Here is a 23817-nt window from a genome sequence, read left to right as displayed (position 1 = left end):
AGCATACCCTCTTGGATAGGAGATATGATTAATCAAATACATTCAATTATGTGAATTCCTACAGCTTATACATTTTAATGCCAGACTGGCGCTGTGCATCGGTGACCTATGCGTTGTTCTATTTTGTATCAGAGTTCAAATGTTGCAACACAACGAAGAACGTGTTTAGCAGGTCGCAAGAAGAGATCGAGGTTGATCTCTATTCTATGAAAAAGTTGTCTCTGCCTGCAGCCAGCTATATGGATAAGGATGTTTACATGGCCTACTCAAGACTCACATCTGCAATCTGCAGCCTTCAAAAAGCCGGAATCGGCCATGTCCTGAAGGTAATTCAAGGAGAGATTAGTGGGGTGTTTGTGGCATTCACGGAAATATAGTATGAAGCAATGCAGTGCCAGTGTTTCCAGCACATGTAGATTCACCTCAGTAATTTGTCCCATGCAACAATAATGGTAGGAAGGATTATTACTTGCGTGGAGAAAAACTGCAGCAGGCGACGGTGCAGAGGGACCTCGGGGTCCTTGTGCACGAGTCACAAAAACCCAGCTTGCAGGTGCAGCAGGTGGTCAGGAAGGCGAATGGGATGCTGGCCTTCATCGCGAGGGGGATTGAATATAAAAGTAGGGAGGTCTTGCTGCGGCTGTATAGAGCATTGGTGAGGCCGCAGCTGGAGTACTGTGTGCAGTTTTGGGCGCCGTACTTACGCAAGGATATTTTGGCCTTGGAGGGAGTGCAGAGGAGGTTTACTAGGATGATGCCAGAGTTGAGGGGGTTGAGCTATGAGGAGAGGCTGAATAAATTAGGCTTGTACTCGTTAGAGTTTAGAAGAATGAGGGGAGATCTCATTGAGCCGTATAAGATGATGAATGGCATGGATAGGATAGAGGTGGAGAGACTCTTCCCGCTCAGAAAGGAAAGTAGGACTAGGGGGCACAGCCTCAAGATAAAGGGGGGGCGGTTTAGAACGGAGTTGAGGAGGAACTTCTTCACTCAAAGGGTGGTGAATCTCTGGAATTCTCTGCCCATTGAAGTGGTGGAGGCTACCTCGCTAAATATTTTTAAGACGCGGGTTGATGGGTTTTTGATAAGAGAGGGGATTAAGGGTTATGGGGAGAGGGCGGGAATGTGGAACTGAGCCACGACAGATCAGCCATGATCTTATTGAATGGCAGGGCAGGCTCGAAGGGCTAGTTGGCCTACTCCTGCTCCTATTTCTTAAGTTTTTATGTTCTAACAGGGTGGCACTGGATGTCATACCACGTAATTAAACTTTGATCCTAGAGCGTAGAGGTTAAGGGATGAGGTGATCAAAAGGAGTTGATACAATAGTGAGAGAAAAAAGTTTCTCAGGAGCTAACCTAGACACAAGAATGCACCTGCTGAAAATGAAGCCATTCAGGGGCATGGTCAGGAAGCAAATGTTCAGTCTACAGGTATCCCTCAAACCCATGAATTCTATTACCTGAAAGGATAAGATCAGCACGCGCATGGAAATGTGATCAAGTACAAGTTCCATCACAAGTCACACATTACCCCAACTTGGAAACGTATTACTATTCTTTCACTGTCACTGTCAAAATCCTGAAATTCCCTGCCCATCAGCTCCACAGGTGTATCTACACCAGATGGACTGTGGCTGTTCAAGGTGGTGGTAAATGGCCACATTCTCAAGGACAGTTAAGGATAAACAACAAATGTTTAAGAACATAAGAAATAGGAGCAGGAGTAGGCCATCTAGCCCTTCGAGCCTGCCCCGCCATTCAATAAGATCATGGCTGATCTGTTGTGGCTCAGTTCCACTTTCCCGCCCTCTCCCCATAACCCTTAATCCCCTCTCTTATCAAGAACCCATCAACCCGCTTCTTAAAAATATTTAGCGAGGCAGCCTCCACCACTTCAACGGGCAGAGAATTCCAGAGATTCACCACCCTTTGAGTGAAGAAGTTCCTCCTCAACTCTGTTCTAAACCGCCTCCCCTTTATCTTGAGGCTGTGCCCCCTAGTCCTACTGTCTTTTTTTGAGCGGGAAGAGTCTCTCCACCTCTATCCTATCCATCCCATTCATCATCTTATACGTCTCAATGAGATCTCCCCTCATTCTTCTAAACTCTAACGAGTACAAGCCTAGTTTATTCAGCCTCTCCTCATAGCTCAATCCCCTCAACTCCGGTATCAGCCTAGTAAACCTCCTCTGCACTCCCTCCAGAGCCAAAATATCCTTGCGCAGGTGCGGCGCCCAAAACTGCACACAGTACTCCAGCTGCGGCCTCACCAATGCCCTATACAGCTGCAGCAAGACCTCCCTACTTTTATATTCAATCCCCCTCGCTATGAAGGCCAGCAGCCCATTCGCCTTCCTGACCACCTGCTGCACCTGCAAGCTGGGTTTTTGCGACTCATGTACCCTGCTAATGACTCCCACATCCCATGAACAAATACAATTCCAGTGCTTTGGTTAAGAGATAACCAGGATACCCATGGGTTATCAAGTTTTTACATATCTATTTCTTTACATTTAACTTGAATTACAAAGTCTCACAAGGATCTTACTTACAACAATGAATATTAATGCCACTGAAGTTAGTGTGTTTGAATCAGACTGTTTCCTATTCTACGTGCCAACTATGGTGCATAAAGTGCTGAACTTTTTCTCTTGGGGATATTTCACTCACTCAAACATAACATTTTCCCAAGAGTCACTTCAGTTTAAGTATGTGTTCCTATCCAGATCGACTCCAGTCTGGAGATCAACCCTCTCCAAAACATATTGTTCTAAGGCACTGACACTTAGAGCCTCATTCCATGGATGTCAAGAAATCCAAGCGGTGAATCTTCACACAAGAATTCTGGTCTCACTATTTTGGGCTGCCTAGTTACTTAGTTTTGGCGCCTTTCTGAAACTGCAAACTACATCTTGCAGATTGTCATGACTAACCTCACTTACATTTGGCTCAAAACATTAAACAGAAGTCTATCCACAGCAACTCCTCTTGGTAAGTCCATAGTTTCCCACCAATCAGTTGCATTAAAGTACAACTCAAACCCTTAATAAACTTTCACCAACAGTTAATACTACAGACTTGTCTCTTCCTGAGTCCTCTTTATTTTTAAATGCAGATGTGCATTTTCATGCACAGAAACTCCAGGACATCTGTTTTTTTTCCCCACAAGTAGAGAGAGTTCCTCAAGGAAATACTTCCCAAATCTTCAAGACATCAAGGTATATAACCCAGGGTTTTCGGTCCCTTTAAAGTCTAACAACCACTAGCTCTACACCAATTCCAAGCCAAGATTTTCAAATATTCAACGTACAACAGTAAATGTAACTACAGTTAACAAGTCAGCATTTTCTTTTACAAGATTGAGATGATAATCACCAGCAACTTCAAAAGCTCAGAAATGCAGGATGTACAACACATCTTAAAACACATCAGGGCACTAATCAACAGGTTCTCAGGAAAACAAGAGGACATTTTCTCAGTTATGGCAGACATATTCCATACCCGCACCCCGTGCACTGTTCATCCATTTGCACACTGACAGTGCAGACATTTTAATCGGAGGTTTCATTGGCGAAGTTTCAACAGCAGGATTTTAATACTTTCTGCAGGCTTGATGCCCAACGTTGTAGTCAGTACTCAATTTTATTTTGTTATATAAATGCTTACTAGCATCATGTCACATGCACACAGATGTAGAGATGCTTAGCTGCATTTGGCACAACAGCAGGCATTTCAAATGAACACCAGATGGCAAGATACACAAATATCTGCAATGCCTTTGGAATATTCAAGGTCTCAATTGATATTTGCAAGCAGATGATGAACACTTAATATAAAGTCTTATTAAGACACAATTAACAAAGTTGTTGCATTCACAATTACAATGAATATTTTATATTGGCGCATTTCAGTTTGCGTTTCAGCTGGCCGCAATCTATTCAACCTGCTATATCATAAGGAAGAACTTTCAGACCCCTCGGGAAACTGGGCCAACAGGTCTATTAGCAGAACCAGAGTTAACAGCTTAGCACTGGAAGTTCAGCTCACTGCTGTCATTGGCCAGTCACAAAGCAACACCTAAAGGAATTTGCTTTATCGCTGCTGAGTGAACTTTAATCTTGTCCATTTAAATGGTCATTGGATAAACATATGGATGATATTGGAATACTGTAGGTTAGATGGGCTTTAGATGGTTTCACAGGTCGGCGCAACAATCGCGAGCCAAAGGACCTGTAATGCGCTGTAATGTTCTATGTTTAGCTTGTGCTACTTCACACTAAGTTCACTGAATGTTAAATTCCAATTAAGTTTTAATGCATACAAAATATTTTCAGAACATTTTAAACATTGGACAAAGCTCTCACCAGAGGACAATTATGTCAGTGTCTAAAAGAACCCCTACAAATGCCACCAAGATCACCAGGGAGAAGGAAAAAAATGTAAAAAGCTGCTAAAACACAGTTTAGCTCTCGGATTATGGCACAAGGAGCGGTGTGCAAAACGTCAGCGTAATTATGTTGAAATTTTGATACAAGCTGGCCTGCCATATATAGATACTTTCTGAAGATGTATTTTCTGTGGCCAATTAGAAATTGCTCAAACATTTTCCTTTGTTAACGTGACGTCGCAGACAACAGTGAGCACATTACAAGAATAGTTCATTTGAAATGCAGCATTTGGGACATCTAGAAGACGTGACACTCTACAAATGCAGTTTCTTTAAATGTCTACAGACCTCTATATAAAGATAGGCAAGTGACTTCCAAGGTGGCAGTCCACTCAGCAGGGCAGGAGAAAAATCAAGAACTCTACCCTCATCCACCCATATGTTCAGGTTTTACCCTGTCACTCCTAATGACAGCCAGGATTGTGCATTTACTTTGTAAGGAATCACAGTAAAGAATCTATGAGCTTCATTTTACTGATCTTCAGCCAAATAAGCGATGGAATAATTCAGTGTTATCCACCACTGCATACCGGTCCCTAATCAACATTCTTGGGATCAATGCCCATTAGATAGCAGTCCTCTCATACCAAGCAGTAATTTGTTATAGGCAATAGTCAAATAAAATTTCCATTTCTAGTACTCCAGACGACTGGAATGCACAATTTGTAATCTGTTTCACAAATTGGACAGTACCTAGCCTATCCTTTGGGTCTATAGCAATTTCTATGGTCTGTTGTAGTATTCAGTATTTTTAAGTCACATTTATATAACAACTTTCACGGAGAAAGTTCCCAATGATGCTTCATAGACAGGAAGCTACCTTCAAGCATTAGGAATTAAAAAAAAGACCAAAGGCTCGGAATTTGAAGTGGCCTTTTTAGCCAAAAAGGTATCAAAACTGTTTGCTTCAGGTAGAGCATGCTGAACAGCAAAGCTGGAAACTCTTCCAGTGAACATGGGGGTGGAGGATGTACACACCAGAAAGGAGGACCAAAAAAAGCCTGAAAATACAAACACACATACAGCACTATTTGCAACCTCAGGATTCCCAAATGCTTTACCAGCAAATTCTTGAAGCATATTACATTATACATGGCAGCCAATTTGCACACAGTAAGATGATACCAACTAACAGTGAGGCTGGCTGAGAGAGGAATACCAACAAGGATCAAACAAAACTTCTCCGGTCCTCAAAGCAGTGCTGAGATTTTTCTGACTGGAGAAGATTCAGTTTACAAAATATTTCCAACAGTACAGCTTCAATATCACACTGAAGCACCAGCTTGGGTTAAAGAGCTAGAGTAATTGTGTAGGATTTGTAAATCGGTTTAAAAAGTTTATTAGTATCACATTAATACTGCAATGAAGTTACTGCGAAAATCCCCTAGCGTCGGCATCTGTTCAAGTATACTAAGGGAGAATTTAGCATGGCCAATGGACCTAACCAGCGCGTCTTTCAGGCTGTGGGAGGAACATAAGGAACCAGGGCACCTGAAGGAAATCCACACAGACATGGGGAGAGCGTGCAAACTCCATAAGGACAATAACCCAACCTAGGAATTGATCCCAGGTCCCTGGCACTGAGGCAGCAGTGCTTACCGCTGTGCCACCATGCCACTGTACACCCGAACATTTAAACTCATCAGTTCAGCCAGAACATCAGGTTGAGGATGCAAATTGGTTATCAGAAGATATTTCAAGCATTGTCTCCCATCTTTCTAAATCAGGACCCACAAAGTGTTTGACAGCCAATGAAATACTTTTGAAGTACAGTATTGTTATAATGCAAGGAAAAGCAGTAGCCAATCTGCACACTACATGCTCCCACAAACAGCAATGTGAGATAGTTGTTTTAGTGATGTTAAATATTGGACAAACATTAATAACTCCCCTTCTCTTGCAGTGCTAGAAAGCTTTTATGTCCATCTGATGTCTAATCAGAATGTTTAATTATTGGGCTTGAATCAAACTGATGGAATAAAGTCTCTCTGGGGGAGACTGCTCAAATGAAAATAATTTTTATTCAGTTACAATTTAATGAACAGACCCTGGCAGTCTCTCAGAAAAAGTGGCGAGTAGTTTAGCAACCCCAATACTGCATAGGGATATGAGGCTAGGCTTCAGGTACATTGCTGGTATATGATATCAGCTTGCTTTTGCATGCAACTCATGCTGCAATTTATCTGAAAGTCCCAAGTAGCAAGCTGATTCTTCAATCCCCCATCCTGGGCCCCTGATCAGCACAGTAGCACAACGGTTAGCACTGCTGCCTCATATCACGAAGGACCTGGGTTCAATTCTGGCCTTGGGTGACCATCTGTGCAAGTGTGCACATTCTCCCCATGTCTGCATGGGTTTCCCCAGGTGTTCTGGTTTCTTCCCACTCAAAGATATGCAGGTTAGGTGGACTGACCTTGCTAAATTGCCCATTAGTGTCCCAAACTGTGTAGATTAGGCAGATTAGTAGGGTAAATATGCAGGGTTACAGAGATAGGGCTTGCATAAGATGCTGTCAGACAGTCAGTGCATACCCAATAGGCCAAATGGTCTCCCGCACTAAAGGGATTCTACGATGCATGCTAAAGTTTCATTCAAATTTTTATTCAAATTTCCAGAGCCCAGATGATAATGAATACACAATCAAGTGATCAAATTCAGTAATTGCAGAAAGTGCATAAAACAATCAAGTGAAGTGAGGGCACATTTTGGATTACTTGCTTGTAAAGTACTTGAAACAGTGTTAACTTCTGCCTTCAAAGGCACACATCAGATTCTTTCCAAAAAGGTATACAATGTTGAGCAGGGTTTTTAATCAACCATTTCAGGTTGAGCCATCAAAATACTGATCTGACATCACTCAATTATCATTCCACTTACACCAAATGATTTATGCTGGATAATTCTTGGGAGGAAACGTAAGAAAATTATAAAATACTGGTTTACTGCAGCGCTGTGGCACATCAAAGCACTGAACAAAATTTTGTTGTCCTGATTGTTTATACATTCATATAAAATTAACACAGGCCACTTTTGCCTTAAATAACCAATATTATTTTTCATATTCTGCTTGAGCCTTATCCCACTCTTCCTCATCTCACTCTCATTTAGCGTATCCTTCTGTTCCTTTCAGGATGACCCAATTTATTATACATGGCAAGGTCCTACAATCAGCAATTGAGATAAATAATTTTCTATACTAATTCCATTGGATCTTCAGCATCCAGAAACAAACCCCCCCCCACAAAAAAAAACAAAACCTTGATTTGGCCTCTTACCCAAATAGGATGTTTCTGGCAATGCAACATCCCGATTCATAACACGAATGTTAATTGAAATGACATGCACAAAGTCTTGGATAAGAGAACTGAACCTGCAACCCCATGACCTCACAGCAATATTAGCACAATGGACAGTTTCAACTTAGCAAGGACTAGGTGAAAGTTGTATCCTCTTCCCCAGCCTAAACCGGCAGCCACGATTACTTAACATACATTGATGACTTGGACAAATGAATGTACTATTACCAAGTTTGCAAATGATACAAAAATAGGTGGGAACGCAAGTGGTGAGGACAACACATGGAGTCTACAGAGAGATATAGAGTGGTTAGATGAGTGAGCAAAAAAATTGGCAAGTGGCATACAATGAAGGAAATTATGAACTTATGTTCTTTGGTAGGAAGAATAAAGGAGCTAAATATTATTTAAATGGAGAAAGACTGCTAAAAAAAAAAAGGGTTTGGGATCTTCGTGCATAAATCACAAAAAGCTAGCATGCAAGTTCAGCGGGTAATTGAGAAAACACAAAACGTTAGCCTTTATTTCCAAGAGGATGGATATAAAAATGGACAAGTTTTGCTAAAATTATACATGACACTAGTTAGACCACACCAGGAATACTGTGAACAGTTTTAGACCCCTTATATAAGGAAAGTTAGACTGATTTTGGACGCAGTTCAGGGGAAGTTCAAGAGGTTAACCCAAGGCATGCAGGGATTTTCTTACGAGCAAAGGTTGAGTAGATTGGCCCTGTACTCTTTGGAGTTTTGATGAATGAGCGGTGACTTCAATGAGATAGCAGATTCACAGGGAGCTTGACAGGGTAGATACTGAAAGATTGTTTCCCCTGTGGGAGAGTTAGGACCAGAGGGCATAATCTCAGAGTACGGAGTCACGCATTCAAGACAGAAGAGGAGGAATTTCTTCACTCAGAGGATAATGAATCTGTGGAATTCTTTATTGCAGAGCACTGTAGATGCTGGGACATAAAGTATGTTCAAGACCGAGATAGACAGATTTTTAAAATCAATAAAGGAATCGGGAGCTACGTGGATAAGGGCAGAAAGTGGAGTTGAGGATTACACCAGATCAATCTTACTCTCATCGAAAGGTGGAGCACACTCGATGGGCCAAACGGTCTACTTCTGTTCCTTATACACCTTTAGAAGAGTAGCTTCCAGCACATCAGCTTGATATTTTTCATGATAATCCAGTAACAAGAACCCATTTGACTTACACTGCACTGAATTGCTTCATTTTTTGAAATGAGCATAGGCAACGAGGAAAAGTGCTTTTATGCCAGATTTTAACATTCAATACAGTATCCAAATCCACTGCTCCACATTGAATATTAATGAATATTTTATCTGACACCTATGAAGTACAGAATCCAGTCATATTATTTTCACTCGACTAAAATACTTAGATCTCGTGCATTTCCCAAAATAATTATCCTCCGTGGTTATTTAAATCAATTTGAATGGGACTATAGCAATCTAAAAATTTCATTCTCTGACATGGTCAGTATTTGTTGCCCATCTTTAGTGCCCTTGAGAAGGAAATGGTAGGTTGCCTTCTTAAACAGTGACAGTACATACAGTGAAGGTGCACCTGCAAAACAGTTAGGGAGTTCCAGGGTTTTCGTTCAGCGATATATGTTCCGATCTGGATCGTCAGTGATATTAAGATGATGGTATTCCCATCATCCTGATGTGCATGTCTTTTTAAATGATGAATGCTGTGCATTTAGGAGGTGCTGCCAACGGAACCTTGCTGCAGTACATCCTTTAGATAGTACATATTGCAGCTACGATACACAAAAAGTGGATGTTTTAACACATGGATGGGGTACCAATCAAGAGCACAGCTTTGCCTGGTAGAGTATATGGGGATTCACTGTGCAATATTTCATATAGCATTACCATCATAATCAACTATTTATAAAAACTGTATTTGACAATGTGAACAGTACCAGACTAGTACATCATCATAACTCAACAATAGACAGTCATCCACTTGTTGGTGCTCTTGGAGCATGTTGATGCTGAGGAACAGACGCAGGGAGAAGAGTTACAGTTCAAGTGGACACTGAACATTTTATAGCCCTCCCGTGTTCACTCAAACTCTACATTACTTAGAGAAATCAAATTCTATGCTGACATACTGAACGTCATTCACTTAGTGTCAGCATTACACACACTGATTAGGTATAGCATGCTTGGATGTGAGGCAGCAGTCCCTTTCTTTGCACCTTAACTTTAAAGAAGTGCCCTCTCCTTGTAGTACAAATTATGCTTTTTCATTTACTACTACGCCCAACGACCTGATTTTCTCAGATTGCTAACACAATCCCAAACTAGGGGAACTGTGGACATTCAGGATGGAGATGAACTGCCGCCAAATCATTTCAAAGAACAAAACAGCACAGGAAACAGGCCCTTCGGCCCTCCAAGCCTGCGCCGCTCATTGGTCCAACTAGACCATTTGTTTGTATCCCTCCATTTCTGTTAAAAGAACGTTTAGCCCATCAGTCCTGCTGAACTTGACCCCAAGTCCAGGCACCAAATTAAAAACAATATTGCAGATATTGGCATAACAACAAACGCTGGAAAAACTCAGCGAGTCTGGTAGCATCTGTGGACCGAGAAGTAGTTTTTGAGTCTAAAACAACTTGTTCTGCAGACCCTGCCAAACCTGCCGAATATTTCCAGCACTTACTTTATTTATCCCAGTGGTGAAAAGCCAGAGACTAATCCATTGCACCAACTCACCCCCAGAAATTTCAGGTAGCCTTTATAGTCAATTGAAATGGTTGGTATTTATTACATTTTTCTCTTTTCTACAAACAGAAGCAGAATAGAATGCACACTAGCATTTCTGGGAAAATATGTGCTTTAAGCTTGATCACGAGCTGCATCCCAACCCTTCAAAATAAATTTACCTACTCATTAAATTCATTAAACTGTGCAAGTGACCAGTGTTATTGCTGGTCTTATTTTGCAAATATTCTAAATGAAAAGAAAAATCACATTTGAACCAATACACTTATCGTATGATATACTTGTGCGACATCCCAAAATCTTTGCCCTAAATTTTTCCCATCACTTGACCCTATTGTCAACTCAATGCTCTCTCTACTCTGCCCAAGTTGAATGGGCAACATCTATATTGTTAACGCAGGGAGAAGAGTTACAGTTCAAGTGGGCACTGAACATTTTATATCCCTCCTATAATGTCTACTGAAATTCTAGTGGCATTACTTAGATAAATCTAATTCTATAAGCTATCAATTCAGACAGAATTAGGATCAACAGGGTTCAAGTAAAACAGGATTTTTTGTACGTAACAAAATAATGAAACTTAACACTGTACTCAAAAGCTTGCAGGGACTGCCCCAGGTTGACAATTTTCAGCACACTACAATCTTCCAATTAACATTTTTTAGCATGACCAACCTTTTTAACACACTCCTCCTCCTCTTGACGTTTTTCGTAATGAGAAAAGTCATCAAAGATGGAGGTCGTATGCTTGTAACTGGCAATAATTTTCAGAACCTGCTTGGCTTTTTCCAAGGGCACCTCCTGAGTGTCTCGGGAGTTGGTGACAGGTTTGTTCTCATTGTTTTCCAGGCGAATGTGCCGCAGTTGACTATTGGGCACGTCCTTCACAAATATCCACCTCACGTCAAACCGTCCCTTCCACTTGTCCTGAGACCACACCCCAGCACAAGTGTTGTAGTCCACAGTTGACTTCATCTCAGCAACACCACAGAAGTGGCCACTCCCGTTGACACTAAACAAGAGGTAAACAGGGCCCTTGCCGTTCATGGTACGATAGGCTCCATCCAGTCTCTTATTGCCATGCTCGGTACTACACCAAATGGAATATTTAATAGAGCGATGGATGTCATCCTCGGAGTAGCTTTTAATGATGAAAACTCGTCCATGTTTGGGATTCCAGTCAAAATCCTTGGGGTTGTAATTGTTGACAGATCTCAATTTCTCCAAGACTGGATGCGCTTCCACAGAAGCGGAATTTGAATTTCCATGCGCCAGCCCAATGCCTCCAGCATCCACTCCATTTTGGCCAAAGCCAGCTGCTCGGTTGCGGGGTGCAACCCAGCGGTTTGGCTGTGGCTGCTGCTGCACTGGCTGCGGTGGCACCTGCTGCTGCTGGCCTGAGGACACTTGCTGTGGCTGCATGTTCACCACCTGTTGGTTCACCGGCAGCGGAGGTGGTTGGCTTTGCTGCTGGCCGCAGGCTTGAGTTGATGGTTGAGGAGCACTTTTGGCCACAGTCCCCTTATTATCCCAGGTACCAATATCCATATTATGTTTAATTGGAGGTGGTGGAAGGGATGGTCCACTAGACCCACCTTTTGCCTTCTTGGGTTGGGGTTTTGCTGGCTTGCTTGCAATGTCCGCCCATGAAGTTGGCTTCGGGGGAGCGATAGTAGTCGGTGGCATAGGATTAGAAGGTATCGCATTATTTGAAATAGTCGATATAGGATTACTCCCAACAGCAGAACCTACCATTTTAGATACGTTACTAGCGACCTCACCACCACTTATCTTCAGTCCTGCCATACCTTGGTCAATGCTATTCATACCTGGTGCTTTATTCAGCGTCTCGTTAGTGAAAGCTGACTGTCCATCCATCATAGCTCCACCCAAAGAGCTAGGAGGGTAGGCATAGCTGCTGGGGCTATAGCCTGAGCTTTGAGTGGACTGTCCCTGAGAACTGCTGGTCCCCCAAGCTGAGAAGTCCACACCACTAGGAAAGAAGTTAAACCCATGCTGGCTCAGGAAAGGAGTGTTCCCTAAGGTTCCTGGCTGTCCAAACATTGCATCCGGTAGGAAGTGATGCTCTCCATTACTCAGCTGTCCATACGATGTCAGATAGGGCATAGGTGGATCCCCTCCTGTAGACCAGGCAGCCTCGCTTAACGAATACTGGAACCCTATAGATGGACTATAGTAACTTGGTAGGTAGGAGTCAGACATGGCAGTATAGGTATTGTTCTGTTTAAAACAAAATGAGAATATTCAGTGAGAGGTGCATAAAATACAATTAAACTTAATTGTATCTTAAGAATTTAAGTGAACTTGCATAACCCAGCCCAAAGCTGTGAGAAACCAAGACAAGTGCTCAGCAATGTCACTTGGATTTTATAACATTAAGGTCGGTGTATGAAGTTTCCATTTAAACCGTCAACAATGCTAACATAATCCCCAGGAATCTTTAGACTAAACATTAGGTACAGAATAGCCCTCAATTATAAAACTCCTCCAATCCTCACAAAGTTACCATAGAGATACTCAAGTAACAGGCTTGGTTAGATTGAAACATTGAATTTAGAAGCTTAAATGTAAACAGAAGTAGGAAAAATGTATACCTTGCATAAACTGGAAAAGTAATTATTGAATAGATTCTTAGACTTACCCCTCCTTAAAACTTCTTTAGTCTCCACATTAACATCCAAGCCCCTTTTAATTGAGGTTTTTAACCAAGATGTTAATAACTCAATGCTACTCCCTTCCCAATAATCAAACTTCCCTGGCGTCTCCTGGAGCATAGCCTGAGGTTGGCAACTTGGCATTAGTAAATCATTTGCATACCTGAATTTTATTAAAGGCTGCAAAGATCTAATTTATCATCCTAAATTCATCTATCATGATCAGTGGTGTCGATTTCAATACAGGCCCCAAACTCGAATACCCTCCCTACATTTCCCAGGCTCTCACTTTCCTCCTTTAACACAGTCCTGAAAACTGATCCCTCTGACCAAACTTTTGATCACCCATTCTAATATCTTACATGACTCATTGTCATATTTTCATTTTGTAATGCTCCTGTGAAAACACTTTGGGAAATTTTATTGCGTTAAAAGTGCCATAGATAAATTTAATTAGTTGGGTGAATCACTTTCCTTCTTTTGCACTAATACTCCTCACGTGGACAAGTAACAGTTTAAAAATGTGAAATTCTTTCTTCACTCTCCCCACCCAGAACACACACTATTAATAGAAGAGAAACAGAAAAAATTATAAACATTATAGAACATAGAAAAGGTTAAAATAAATCACTCTACAATGAATGGGTCAGCATAAAACAAACGGAACAAGGATTCATCTAATTATAAAGAATCTTTTTCAAATAAATAGCTTTAAACGATTTTGCTTGATCAAGTGGTTTTCTAATTCTGCAAAGTAATTTGGCCATAAACATCTCCATGGAAGTACACAAATGCAGCCTTTGTTCTGACTGCTGAAGCTCAAACTATATGCACAATTATACTACATTCTAATTACAAGACTGCATGGAGAAATGGCACAACTCTTCTATTCAATCCTGCTGCAACAACTCCCATTAGGCATTCAGTTAGAAAGTTGAGGACTCAAAAGGTGGCCAACGGTTGTACCATTTACCAGCAAAACAGAGTAAAGAGCTGTTACTTTATTTGAAGAGGAGAAAGGCTTGGGTCTTGCGTTGTATCTCCCTAATAAATTAAAAGTGCAGTCAACTTCCCAACAAATTCAGGAAAAAGTAGTGACTCCTGTAATTTATCTTTTATCTAGTGCTGCTGCACTATCCCACCCTACCCAATCCAAGGAACTGACTGGAAAGGGCACTGGGAATTTTTCTGCTCCTCTCATAGGCATCAAAAAGACAGGAGCATTAGAAAGTAACTGGTCATCCTGTGAGCATGCAGACAATTTGACTCTGGACAGCTTTGACAGCTTGTACTGAACTATACAAAGGACACCCACAGTACTCCACAAATAGCGATCAACCAAATAAAAATGGACATTAAGACACCTTCATGTTTCTGGATTTTTAATTCTTCTTCATAAAATGGATTTTTGAACTGAGCTACTTTTAAGCATTTGTTCAAAAAAAGGTAAACATGCAATGGGTTGGAAGAAAATACTACCATTTAGACAATATGCATTAAAACCAGACTGACATTGCCGGTAACAGTCATGATTTCACCTCAGGTGCTCTGAGAAAAGACGCATTCCTTAGGGATGGAGCATCCCCTTCCATTGATCTTTGCATTAAGCTAGGTCCGTTTGAGATTCACAGAGTGACACAGAAAAGAAAAGGTGGAAGAAGGTTTGATGAGCACTACTACAATGAACCATTAGTCAGAAACCAAGACACAATCCCCCTCCCTCCAGGGACAGGAAATAAGGGAATACCACCCATGTGTTTGCTGCCTTTGCTGGAGCCGACTGCAAAGTCAGTCAAGTTTTAAACAGAATACTATCAGGGCAGCTTTGATCAGTCGAGTAAACAGCATAGTAGTTAGGGATGCAAAAAATGACTAACAGAGCAAGACACACATTATTTTGTATCATGCAAAGACAAGTTGTCAACTTCCTGACGTGTTTGAGTATGCCTCCAAAAAGGTTAGGACAAATGTATGAGATAAAGATCACAAAAGGACTTTATCATTCTAACACTGGATTACAGTGTTATCCAGGTACACATTAGGCTGCATAAAGTCTACTGCAGCACCTAAGAACAATTTACAAAGACTGACCCCACTTAACTGAAAGAGGAATCTATGGCAAAGGTTGTATAAAAGAAAGATTTAAAAGAGGAAAGAATTAGACAGTATTCAAAAGAAAAGGCAAAAGGTAATCCAAAGTTCAGCTACCAAAACAAGGATGGCATAAAAATGATGGGTAAAGTACAAAAAGCCAGAGGAATGAATTAGGGGGCAGGGGGCTGTAATTGGTTACAGGGACAGGTTAGCCTGAGGCCATGCAGAGGTTCAAGGATGGGAATCTTTAAATTTAATGAAATGAACAGACCTGTAAGGAAAACACAAATAATGGTAGTGACTACAGCTTCAGATTCTTAGCAATTAAGTTGAGATAAGGTCAATAGCAAAAATTGCTGTGGAGCTGCCTTTCTGACAGACTGGAAGAGTTATGAAACTGAGCTGAGGCTGGGTGAGGTAAAACCTGTGGCTTTGGAGCAGCGAAGGGATGGAGAATCAGTGGAAGGAGAAGCAAGTGGAGTTTGTGGTGGGTGGAGGGAATAAGAATCGTGGCCTTGATCTTCCAGATGTTGAGCTGGCAAGCACTAAACTATTCAAGATTAGCTGTAGGAAGGCATCAGTTCAGAGGCAGAGCCGATGTCAGCAGTCTATATAGAAGCTGACCCCCCCCCCACCGCCCCGCAAAAAGTGAACCTCACCAAATGTCCACAAGCAGAAGCAAGGAGAGTGGGAACCTCAGCAAATCTTACTCCAAGCTAACGACACAATGGCCAAATTTGGCTTTGTTTTGATACCCTGAGGGGTCATTATTTATGGTCTGAATGGTATGGACTACACCTTTCCAATCAAGAGTAAGCACCATCTCAGCCTCCAAAGCAATGAAGCTCTTTGAAATGTTGCCAAATAAACTTTCATTTTAAGATCTGCCAGTATTCCCGCTCTTTGTTCGCAGATTAATTCTTCTCATTCCAGGTAACCACAACCTCATTAGCCTGTCTCTCAAACACTTTGAAAATGACGTTTCAAACATCTGGGTGGGGCTTATTCTCAAGATATTTCAGATTGTTTTATTGCAGAAGCATCTATTTACATGCACAGGTTAGCAAACCTAGTTATAGCTTCTGCTCTTTAGGAGAACTTCAGGCTGGTCACTCCTCTGTTTGATTTGCTCCCTGATGTTTCCACCTTCTAGCAGATAACCTAACAGATTCAGAGCCTAGTCTGATCCCATTAGTGTCTTTCACTTAGGGGCATAACTATTGACCTAAAGTCCTTATATGGGAAATCAACCAGATTCCCTAGTTCCAAAAACTAGAGAGATTCAAGAGTAATAATTGTCTTTATTTTATACCTTCAATGGAAAGTTTAAAAAGGTAGATTTTAAGGAGCCTGTCCTCACAATGCTAAAGGACAAAATAAAAATGTCAAAGTACCTGTGCACAAGGGACGAAAACTTCCAAGAGAGAATTTTAAAAATTGATTCAAGTAGTTTTGGGAAAAATTGGATGGTACACTATGGAAAACTGTCCTCATTTTGAAATCTAACATTGGCATTTGTACCAAGGCTGCTGTTCCCCTATTCACAGGAAACGAGGTTCCCTATTTCAGTTACTTAACTGCAGAACTGAGTCTAAGCGAGGATGTAGATGAAATGCTGACAGGAAAGGAAAAAGAATACAGAATAGTGATCTATCTGAAATACCACCACCCCCCACCTCCCCCCAAACAACAAATCCAGGAACAATACACCCAGGCAGTATAAATATTTCAGATCTGAAATAGTCAAGTGCACATGGTTATTGCAAATTTCCATCCTAACTTACCCTAACAAATTCCTAACCAACTTAAGGAAACAAGTCCCCAAAAATTAAATTCACAATTAACACAAAGATATTGCTAATTTTGTTTCGCAAAAACAGAGAACTGCCCCCTCCAATCACATCACAACCTCCAATGTCTCATTCTAAAACCGATGGAACATTAGCCACTTCCTCCTCCTCCTCCTCAGTTCCCACGAATTGCTAAAAAATTGTTGTACACTCACCTGCCTGGTCTGAGTGCTCAAATAAGGCTCAAAGTCATCGTCGTTTAGTGCATCCTTTTGATGAACAGCTCCATTTTGCACTATAATAAAATGGAGGAAAGGGTTTAATGAAAACTAGAAATCCTATTAACAAAGTTACCCACCAATCGCAGCATTAACTTCAACAGACGATATGAAAGCTTAATCTAGAAATCAAAGAGCCACGATAGAATTAGGTGAAGATAAAACCTCAACTTATTTTGCTCTCTTACTATTCCTCCAATTGTGTCCTTCCGTGAAGTCAAAAGTCTAGGAAGCAACTATCAGCATGTAGGGAATCATCAGACAATCCCATCCAATCCTCACCAGGCACCTACTTCCAACCAAGAATCTGGTCAGTATGACTCACTAGTTCACCATGCAGTATATTTACTCAGTAGGCCAAACAAGCACGTGGTGCAGCCATTCGAAGATACAACATTCCTGCCAAGATAACAAGCTCAAGGCCTATGAATAGCAGCTTGGCTTTCTCATCACATGTTTTTGTTAACTGGGTATATTCTCAGTCACAAAACCCAGGCACCTTTTAGTAATAATTGTCTCAACCAGCTCTTTAAATGAACATAGCTTACCGATTGTGGTAAAACAGAAAGTGCCATTACACTGATGCTTTTACAACATGAACTACAAGTTTCAAGAAAAAAAACGTAATAACAGTAAAAACTCCTCACTGAGTCCGTTGATAATGCACCGCCTTGTGTGGTGCTTAGCCAGACATCTGAAAGTTCCCATCTATGCCAGCATGCAAGCGAGAGGTTCCATAACTTTCCTAGCAAAGCATCAAATCAGTCAGGGTTACTGCCCCCAATAACTTTTCAATTACACCTGCTGGAAACGTGTTCAGCCACAGCTATCAGCCACGTACAGGATTTCATCTAATTATGATGGCCCTTCTAGTCAAACAGCATGCCAACACAACATCTAGACTTGCAAATGAGGGCCAGCCAACTGAAATTGTATCCTAGAGTGAGTCAGCACCTTTATGGAAAGCAGAACTTTTTTGGGGCGAATGAAATTAAACTATAAACCAAAAAGGAAATAAAAAAGTTCAGTTGAGGAATCTTGCAGGGCCTACCCAGACTTAGCACAGAATAAATTGTAAAATCTTACTAAGCACGCCACTATTTTAATCAAGGTGAGTAATTTTTTTTAATGAGTGCAGAGAGCCCTGCAACAATGTGATACGATCAATATGTTTTTATCAACATAAATGTACAGCAAGAAGCATTTCTGCCTGCTGGCCAAGTGTTTATAGTTCAAACAGCAACACTAGCAGAGAATCCAGAAAAGATTTTCCATATACAGACTGCTAACCAGAGCTCATATTAATTTACCAGACAAGTTTAAGAGTCCAACAGTCCTTTTAGTTTAATTCACCACATGAATTGTAGCCATTATGAGATTCGCCTCTACATTAATAGTTCCCTAATTTACTATGCATATTTAAACTGTGTGCTTCAGGCATGTGACCCGTTAGCATTTTAGTACAGCAAAACACAAGCAAAAGATAGATGCATTTGGAATGGCCTCACAAAGAGAATGCTGTAAATTGTCTAGAGGGGTCAGGGTGATTTAGCACTTAAGTAATGAAGTTATGATGGGCAGGGGGCATATGCTGACTGGAAAATCAATTACCCCTCAAACGAGCATTCTGCATCAGGAAAACAATCAGGTACCATATTTCTATGATTAAGGGTAGCACAGTGACACAGTGGTTAGCACTGCTGCCTCACACTGCCAAGGGCTTGGACTGCATTCTGGCTTGGGTCACTATCTGTGTGGAGTTTGCACATTCTCCCATGTCTGAACAGGTTTCCTCCAGGTGCTTTGGCTTCCTCTCAGTCTGAAAGATGTGGTTAGGTGAATTGACTCAGTGTACTCAAAACAAGTGCCAGAGTGTGGTGACTAGGGGATTTTCACATTTCATTGCAGTGTTAACGTAAGCCTATTTGTGACACTAATAAACATTAAGCATTACCACTGCAAATGCATTTACATAGTGATTTTTTTTCCCCCCAGAGTTGTATAAAAATACTTCACACCTCTAAAACTGCATATGAACAAACTTGCTCCAAATGAATGGGTACTGACAAGTCTGTGGCTTGCTGCTCGCAAAAGGCCACATGAAAACAAAAGTCTTCCCAAGAATGAGAAGACTTTTAAAAGGAGTAGAAACAAAAGACAGGCAGCATCAGGACGTGGTAGAGGGAAAACACAATAGTAAGGATCTTTGGCCAGCCTAGATATTTAAAATATCAGAACTTATCAATTCACAACTGAACACTACAAAGAAATTGCAGCACAATAATGGGGGAAGAATTACAGCTAAAAAAAACTTTCAAACATCAGAAAGTTAAAGAATTTATAAAATTTACATGGAGGTAATCTTTTTAATTGACAAGTGGGGTGTAAAAATGTGATTGCAACACCATATATTAAACTCATTCATCAAAAGTGGTGAAATGCTCCCCCCTCCCCCAATTAAGGGAGTGTCTTGCAATTATAATTTGTTTAATTCTACTTAAACTCTATTAAAATGTACATGCTTGGGCAGCTGAAAAAAATCTGAAACCTCCGAAAAGTAAAACTAGTCACACTCAATAATGCAACTGTCCCGCTGTTTTTTTTAAAAAATAAAATCTATAAAGATGATGTCAATGAAATGCATTAGTCATTCTTCCTGTTCGTGGGGAAAATGTGTGTTTTAGATCAGGGATCTTTGTAAGAAATTCAAATCAAACTCAGATTCCCCAAATTGTGAGGTTTTTTTAAAAAAAAATCAAATTCTCATCAGAGATTTCCCAGATGGAGGGGGAAAGGAAGGAAGAAAAATGAAGGGAGGGTTTTGAGGCGGGTAAAACTCAATTGGAGACTAGTTTCCTACTCCAGCCCCAGGATTTAGGGCCTGTGCTGCTTCCTCCTGCCTCCCTCCCCCCAAAACGCAGGAAACCTCCCTCAACAGATCCGAGGCAGCCCCAAGGGGAATTAATTCTAAAATAAAGTCCACACTTCCCTCCTCCCCACACTTGTCCCCGCCACCATTTTAAAATAAAACACACAGGGAACAGCCCGAAGCTGCAGACAGGGGAGGAAGGAAGGAAGGAAGGCAGACTTTCTTACCTTTATTTCCTTGGCCTTTCGGTCTCTGCGTCCAAGTCAAGTTTCCGGGCAGAGGAGGGGAAGAGGAAGCGATTTGAAACAGAAAAAGGGAAAAGATCATTAATCGAGATCCGAGGCTGCGGCCTAACTCTACCTTGTGCAAAGAGAAAAAAAGGGCCAGACACAATCCCACAAACTGGAACCGCTTTCGCCTCCTTACCTGGTCCAGGACGCTGGTGGCCGACATTTCTTCATGAACCGAGGCCGGGGGGGTTGGGGAAGGGGATTGGGGGAGGAGGTGGGGGAAGAGTTAAGTACGCGGGTCCCGAGGCTCTGGGCTGGGCTCCAGCGGCCTGCAGCAGCAGCAGCAGCGGCGCTGACTGAGCGGAGCGGGGCAGGGTGCGGGAGGGCGCCGCGCGTCTCTCTCTCTCTTTTTTTCTCTCTCTGACCGACCGAGCGGGCTAACTCCCGGTGGATCGATCAGCGCCGGGAGACGGAAGATATGGCGGGAGGGGAGGGTGTTTTCTTCTTTTTTTGGGCGTTTAAAAACACTTTTTTGTCCGCCCGCTCACTGCCGAGGCTCCTCGTTGCCGCTTCCTCGCTCTCTCGCTCTCCCTTCCCTCCCTCACACAATGGCCGAGCCGCTCACATGGGCCGCAGCGGAAACCCGGCTGCGAAAAAAAAACAGCGCCGCCCGCCCCACTTCGGGCTCGTCCCCGGCCCCCCCCCGGTGCTCCTCCCGCCGCAGCGCCACCCGCCGGTCGGGAGGATCCGACCTTCCGGCGTTCCTCCTGCCGCAGCGCCATCCGCCGTTCCGGAGGATCGGACCCCTGGTCGTCCTTCCGCCGCAGCGCCACCCGTCGGTCCGGAGGATCCGACCCCGGCGCTCATTTCACCGCAGCGCCACCTGCCGGCTTGGAAGTCCCGGCCTTCTAACCACATTTTGCCTTCAGCAATTTCTTTCCCAGTCAGCTGGCATGTTATTTGATTTTCTTGTGGGGAGCCTTGAATTGGCTTCAGTTGGATTTTGAATTTACTTTTTGGAGTAACCCAGGAAGGGAGGCCTGACGAAAAGTAATCTAGATTCGAAACATTGACTCTATTCTCGGCCCACAGACACTGTCAGACTTGTTGACATTTTCCAGTATTTTTGTTCTTGAATGGATTTGGGTTTGCCCGGACCATTGTGAGCATTGGCTTTGTAACTTTAAGAATAGAGCAGGCGGCACGGCAGTACAGACATTAGCATTACTGCCTCAGAGCACCGGGGATTTCGATTCCTGGCTTGGGTCACTGTCTGTGTGCAGTTTGCACATTCTGCCCATGTCTGCATGGGTTTCCTCCAGGTGCTCCAGTTTCCTCCCACAGTCCACAGAAGATGTGCGGGTTAGGTGAATTCGCCATGCTAAATTGCCCCTCAGTGTTAGGGGACTAGCTAAGGTAAACGCATGGGATTATGGGGATAGGGCCTGGGTTGCATTGTGGTCAGTGCAGACTCAATGGATTGAATGGCCTCCTTCTGCACTGTAGGAGTCTATGATTCTATGAGAGGAATTGGATATGCCACAGGCAGTGTCGTAAAGCTGCACACATCTCAAATAAAAGCAAAATATTGCGGATGCTGGAAATCTGAAATAGAAACAAAAGAGATCTGTGCAAGGATTTGATTCGATTTGATTTATTCTTGTCACCGTGAGAAGTATTGTTACTTGTGTGTTATACAGACAAAACATAGCATTTTTGGAGTACACGAGCCTCACAGCTCAAGAGACCCGGATTTAATTCCAGCCTCGGGTGCCTGGCTGTGTGGAGTTTGCATGTTCTCCCCATGTCTGTGTGGGTTTCCTCTGGGTGCTCCAGTTTCCTCCCACAGTCCAAAGATGTGCAATTAGGTGCATTGGCCATGTTAAATAGCTCCTCAGTGTCGATGAAGATGTGTAGGTTAGATGGATTAGCCATGGGAAATGCGCAACATTACAGGGATATGGTGGGGACTGGTGGGCCTGGGTGCATGCAGACTTAATGGGCTAAATGTCTTGTGCACTATAAGGGTTCTGTGATTCTTGTTTCTTTCCACAGACCTGTTGAGTTTATCCAGCATTTTCTCTGACATGGTGAAACATCCATTTTCTGTTTAGCACAAACCTCCTATTGAATCTTCTTTTTGCCAAGGACAGAAGAATTAGGAGCAGAAGTAGGCCACTTGGCCCCTCGAACTTACTCCCCAATTCAATAAAATCATGGTTGATCCAATTGTAATCTCAAACCCACATCTGCCTACCCCAATAACCTTTCACTTCCTTGTCAATCAAGAATCTAACAAAATCTGCCTTAAATTTATTCAGACTCTGCTTCCACTGCTTTTTGAGGAAGAGTGTTCCAGAGACTCACCACTGTCTGAGAGAAAACGTTTCTCCTCATCTCTGTCTTAAATGAGCGATCCCTAGTTCTAGAATCTAGATTCTCTGACAAGACAAAGCATCCTCTCCACACCCAACCTGTCAACACTCCTCAGGATCTTAAAAGTTTCAATCAAGTCACCTCTTGTTCTTCTAAACTCTAGCGGATACAGACCTAACCTCTCCAAGTTTTCCTGGTAAGACAATTACCCACTTCTGAACATCTCCAGCTTCTTCAATCAATCCACATCCTTCCTAAACTCTAGTGCCCAAGGTAGGACACAACCTAGAGTTGCCAACCCTCCAGGACTGGCCTGGAGGCTCCAGAAGCTGAAGATCAAACTTCAGGATACCAGCCTATGTAATCTTGGAAAAAGATCATAGAGGTATAAAAAAATATTGAAAATGGTCATGGGGGAAGGAGGGTTGAGGGGAGAGGAAATGGGTCTTTCTAATGGTTAGCACTGCTGCTTCACAGCTCCAGGGACCCGAATAAAGTTTAATGTTGAGTTTCACAAGAAGATTTGCATTAACACTGCAATTAAGTTACTTTAAAGTCCCCGAATCGCCACACTCAGCGTCTGTTCAGGTACATTGAGAAAGACCTTAGCATGGCTAATGCACCTAACCAGCACATCTTTTGAACTGTGGAAGGAAACCAGAGCACCCAGAGGAAACCCATGGGGACAAGAGAAGAATGTGCAGACAGTGACCCAAACCGGGAATTGAACCTGGGTCCCTGGCGCTGTGAGGCAGCAGTGCTCACCACTGTGCCACCATGCTGACCCTGGCCTTGGGTTACTGTATGTACGGAGTCTTCACATTCTCTCCATGTCTACATGGGTTTCCTCTGGGCGTTCCAGTTTCCTTGCTCTGTCCAAAAATGTGCAGGTTAAGTTGATTGGCCAGGCTAAATTGCCTGTCAGTATCAGGGGATTAGCAGGGTAAGTACGTGGGGTTACAGGCTGAGGCCTGGATGGGATTGTTGTCTCTGCAAGCT

General features: G+C 42.5%; 1 protein-coding gene across 1 annotated transcript in view; it reads right to left on the bottom strand.

The window, feature by feature from the left end:
• Positions 1-21083, bottom strand: part of LOC145357861 (YTH domain-containing family protein 2-like) — a 31390-nt gene extending 10307 nt beyond the window's left edge. Inside the window, exons 1-4 of the mRNA XM_080211412.1 lie at positions 20639-21083; positions 20440-20464; positions 17281-17360; positions 11182-12747 (exon numbers count right to left, since the gene is read on the bottom strand). Coding sequence (XP_080067538.1) covers positions 11182-12747; positions 17281-17360; positions 20440-20464; positions 20639-20665 — 1698 coding nt within the window. The 5' untranslated portion in view covers positions 20666-21083. The remainder of the gene's footprint in view (positions 1-11181; positions 12748-17280; positions 17361-20439; positions 20465-20638) is intronic.
• Between the last annotated feature and the right edge of the window lie 2734 nt (positions 21084-23817).

Source organism: Carcharhinus amblyrhynchos, chromosome 24 (genome assembly GCF_965287045.1).
Source record: "Carcharhinus amblyrhynchos chromosome 24, sCarAmb.v2.hapA, whole genome shotgun sequence".
Classification (NCBI taxonomy): Eukaryota; Metazoa; Chordata; class Chondrichthyes; order Carcharhiniformes; family Carcharhinidae; genus Carcharhinus; species Carcharhinus amblyrhynchos.
This window is presented reverse-complemented; position numbering and strand designations above follow the sequence as displayed.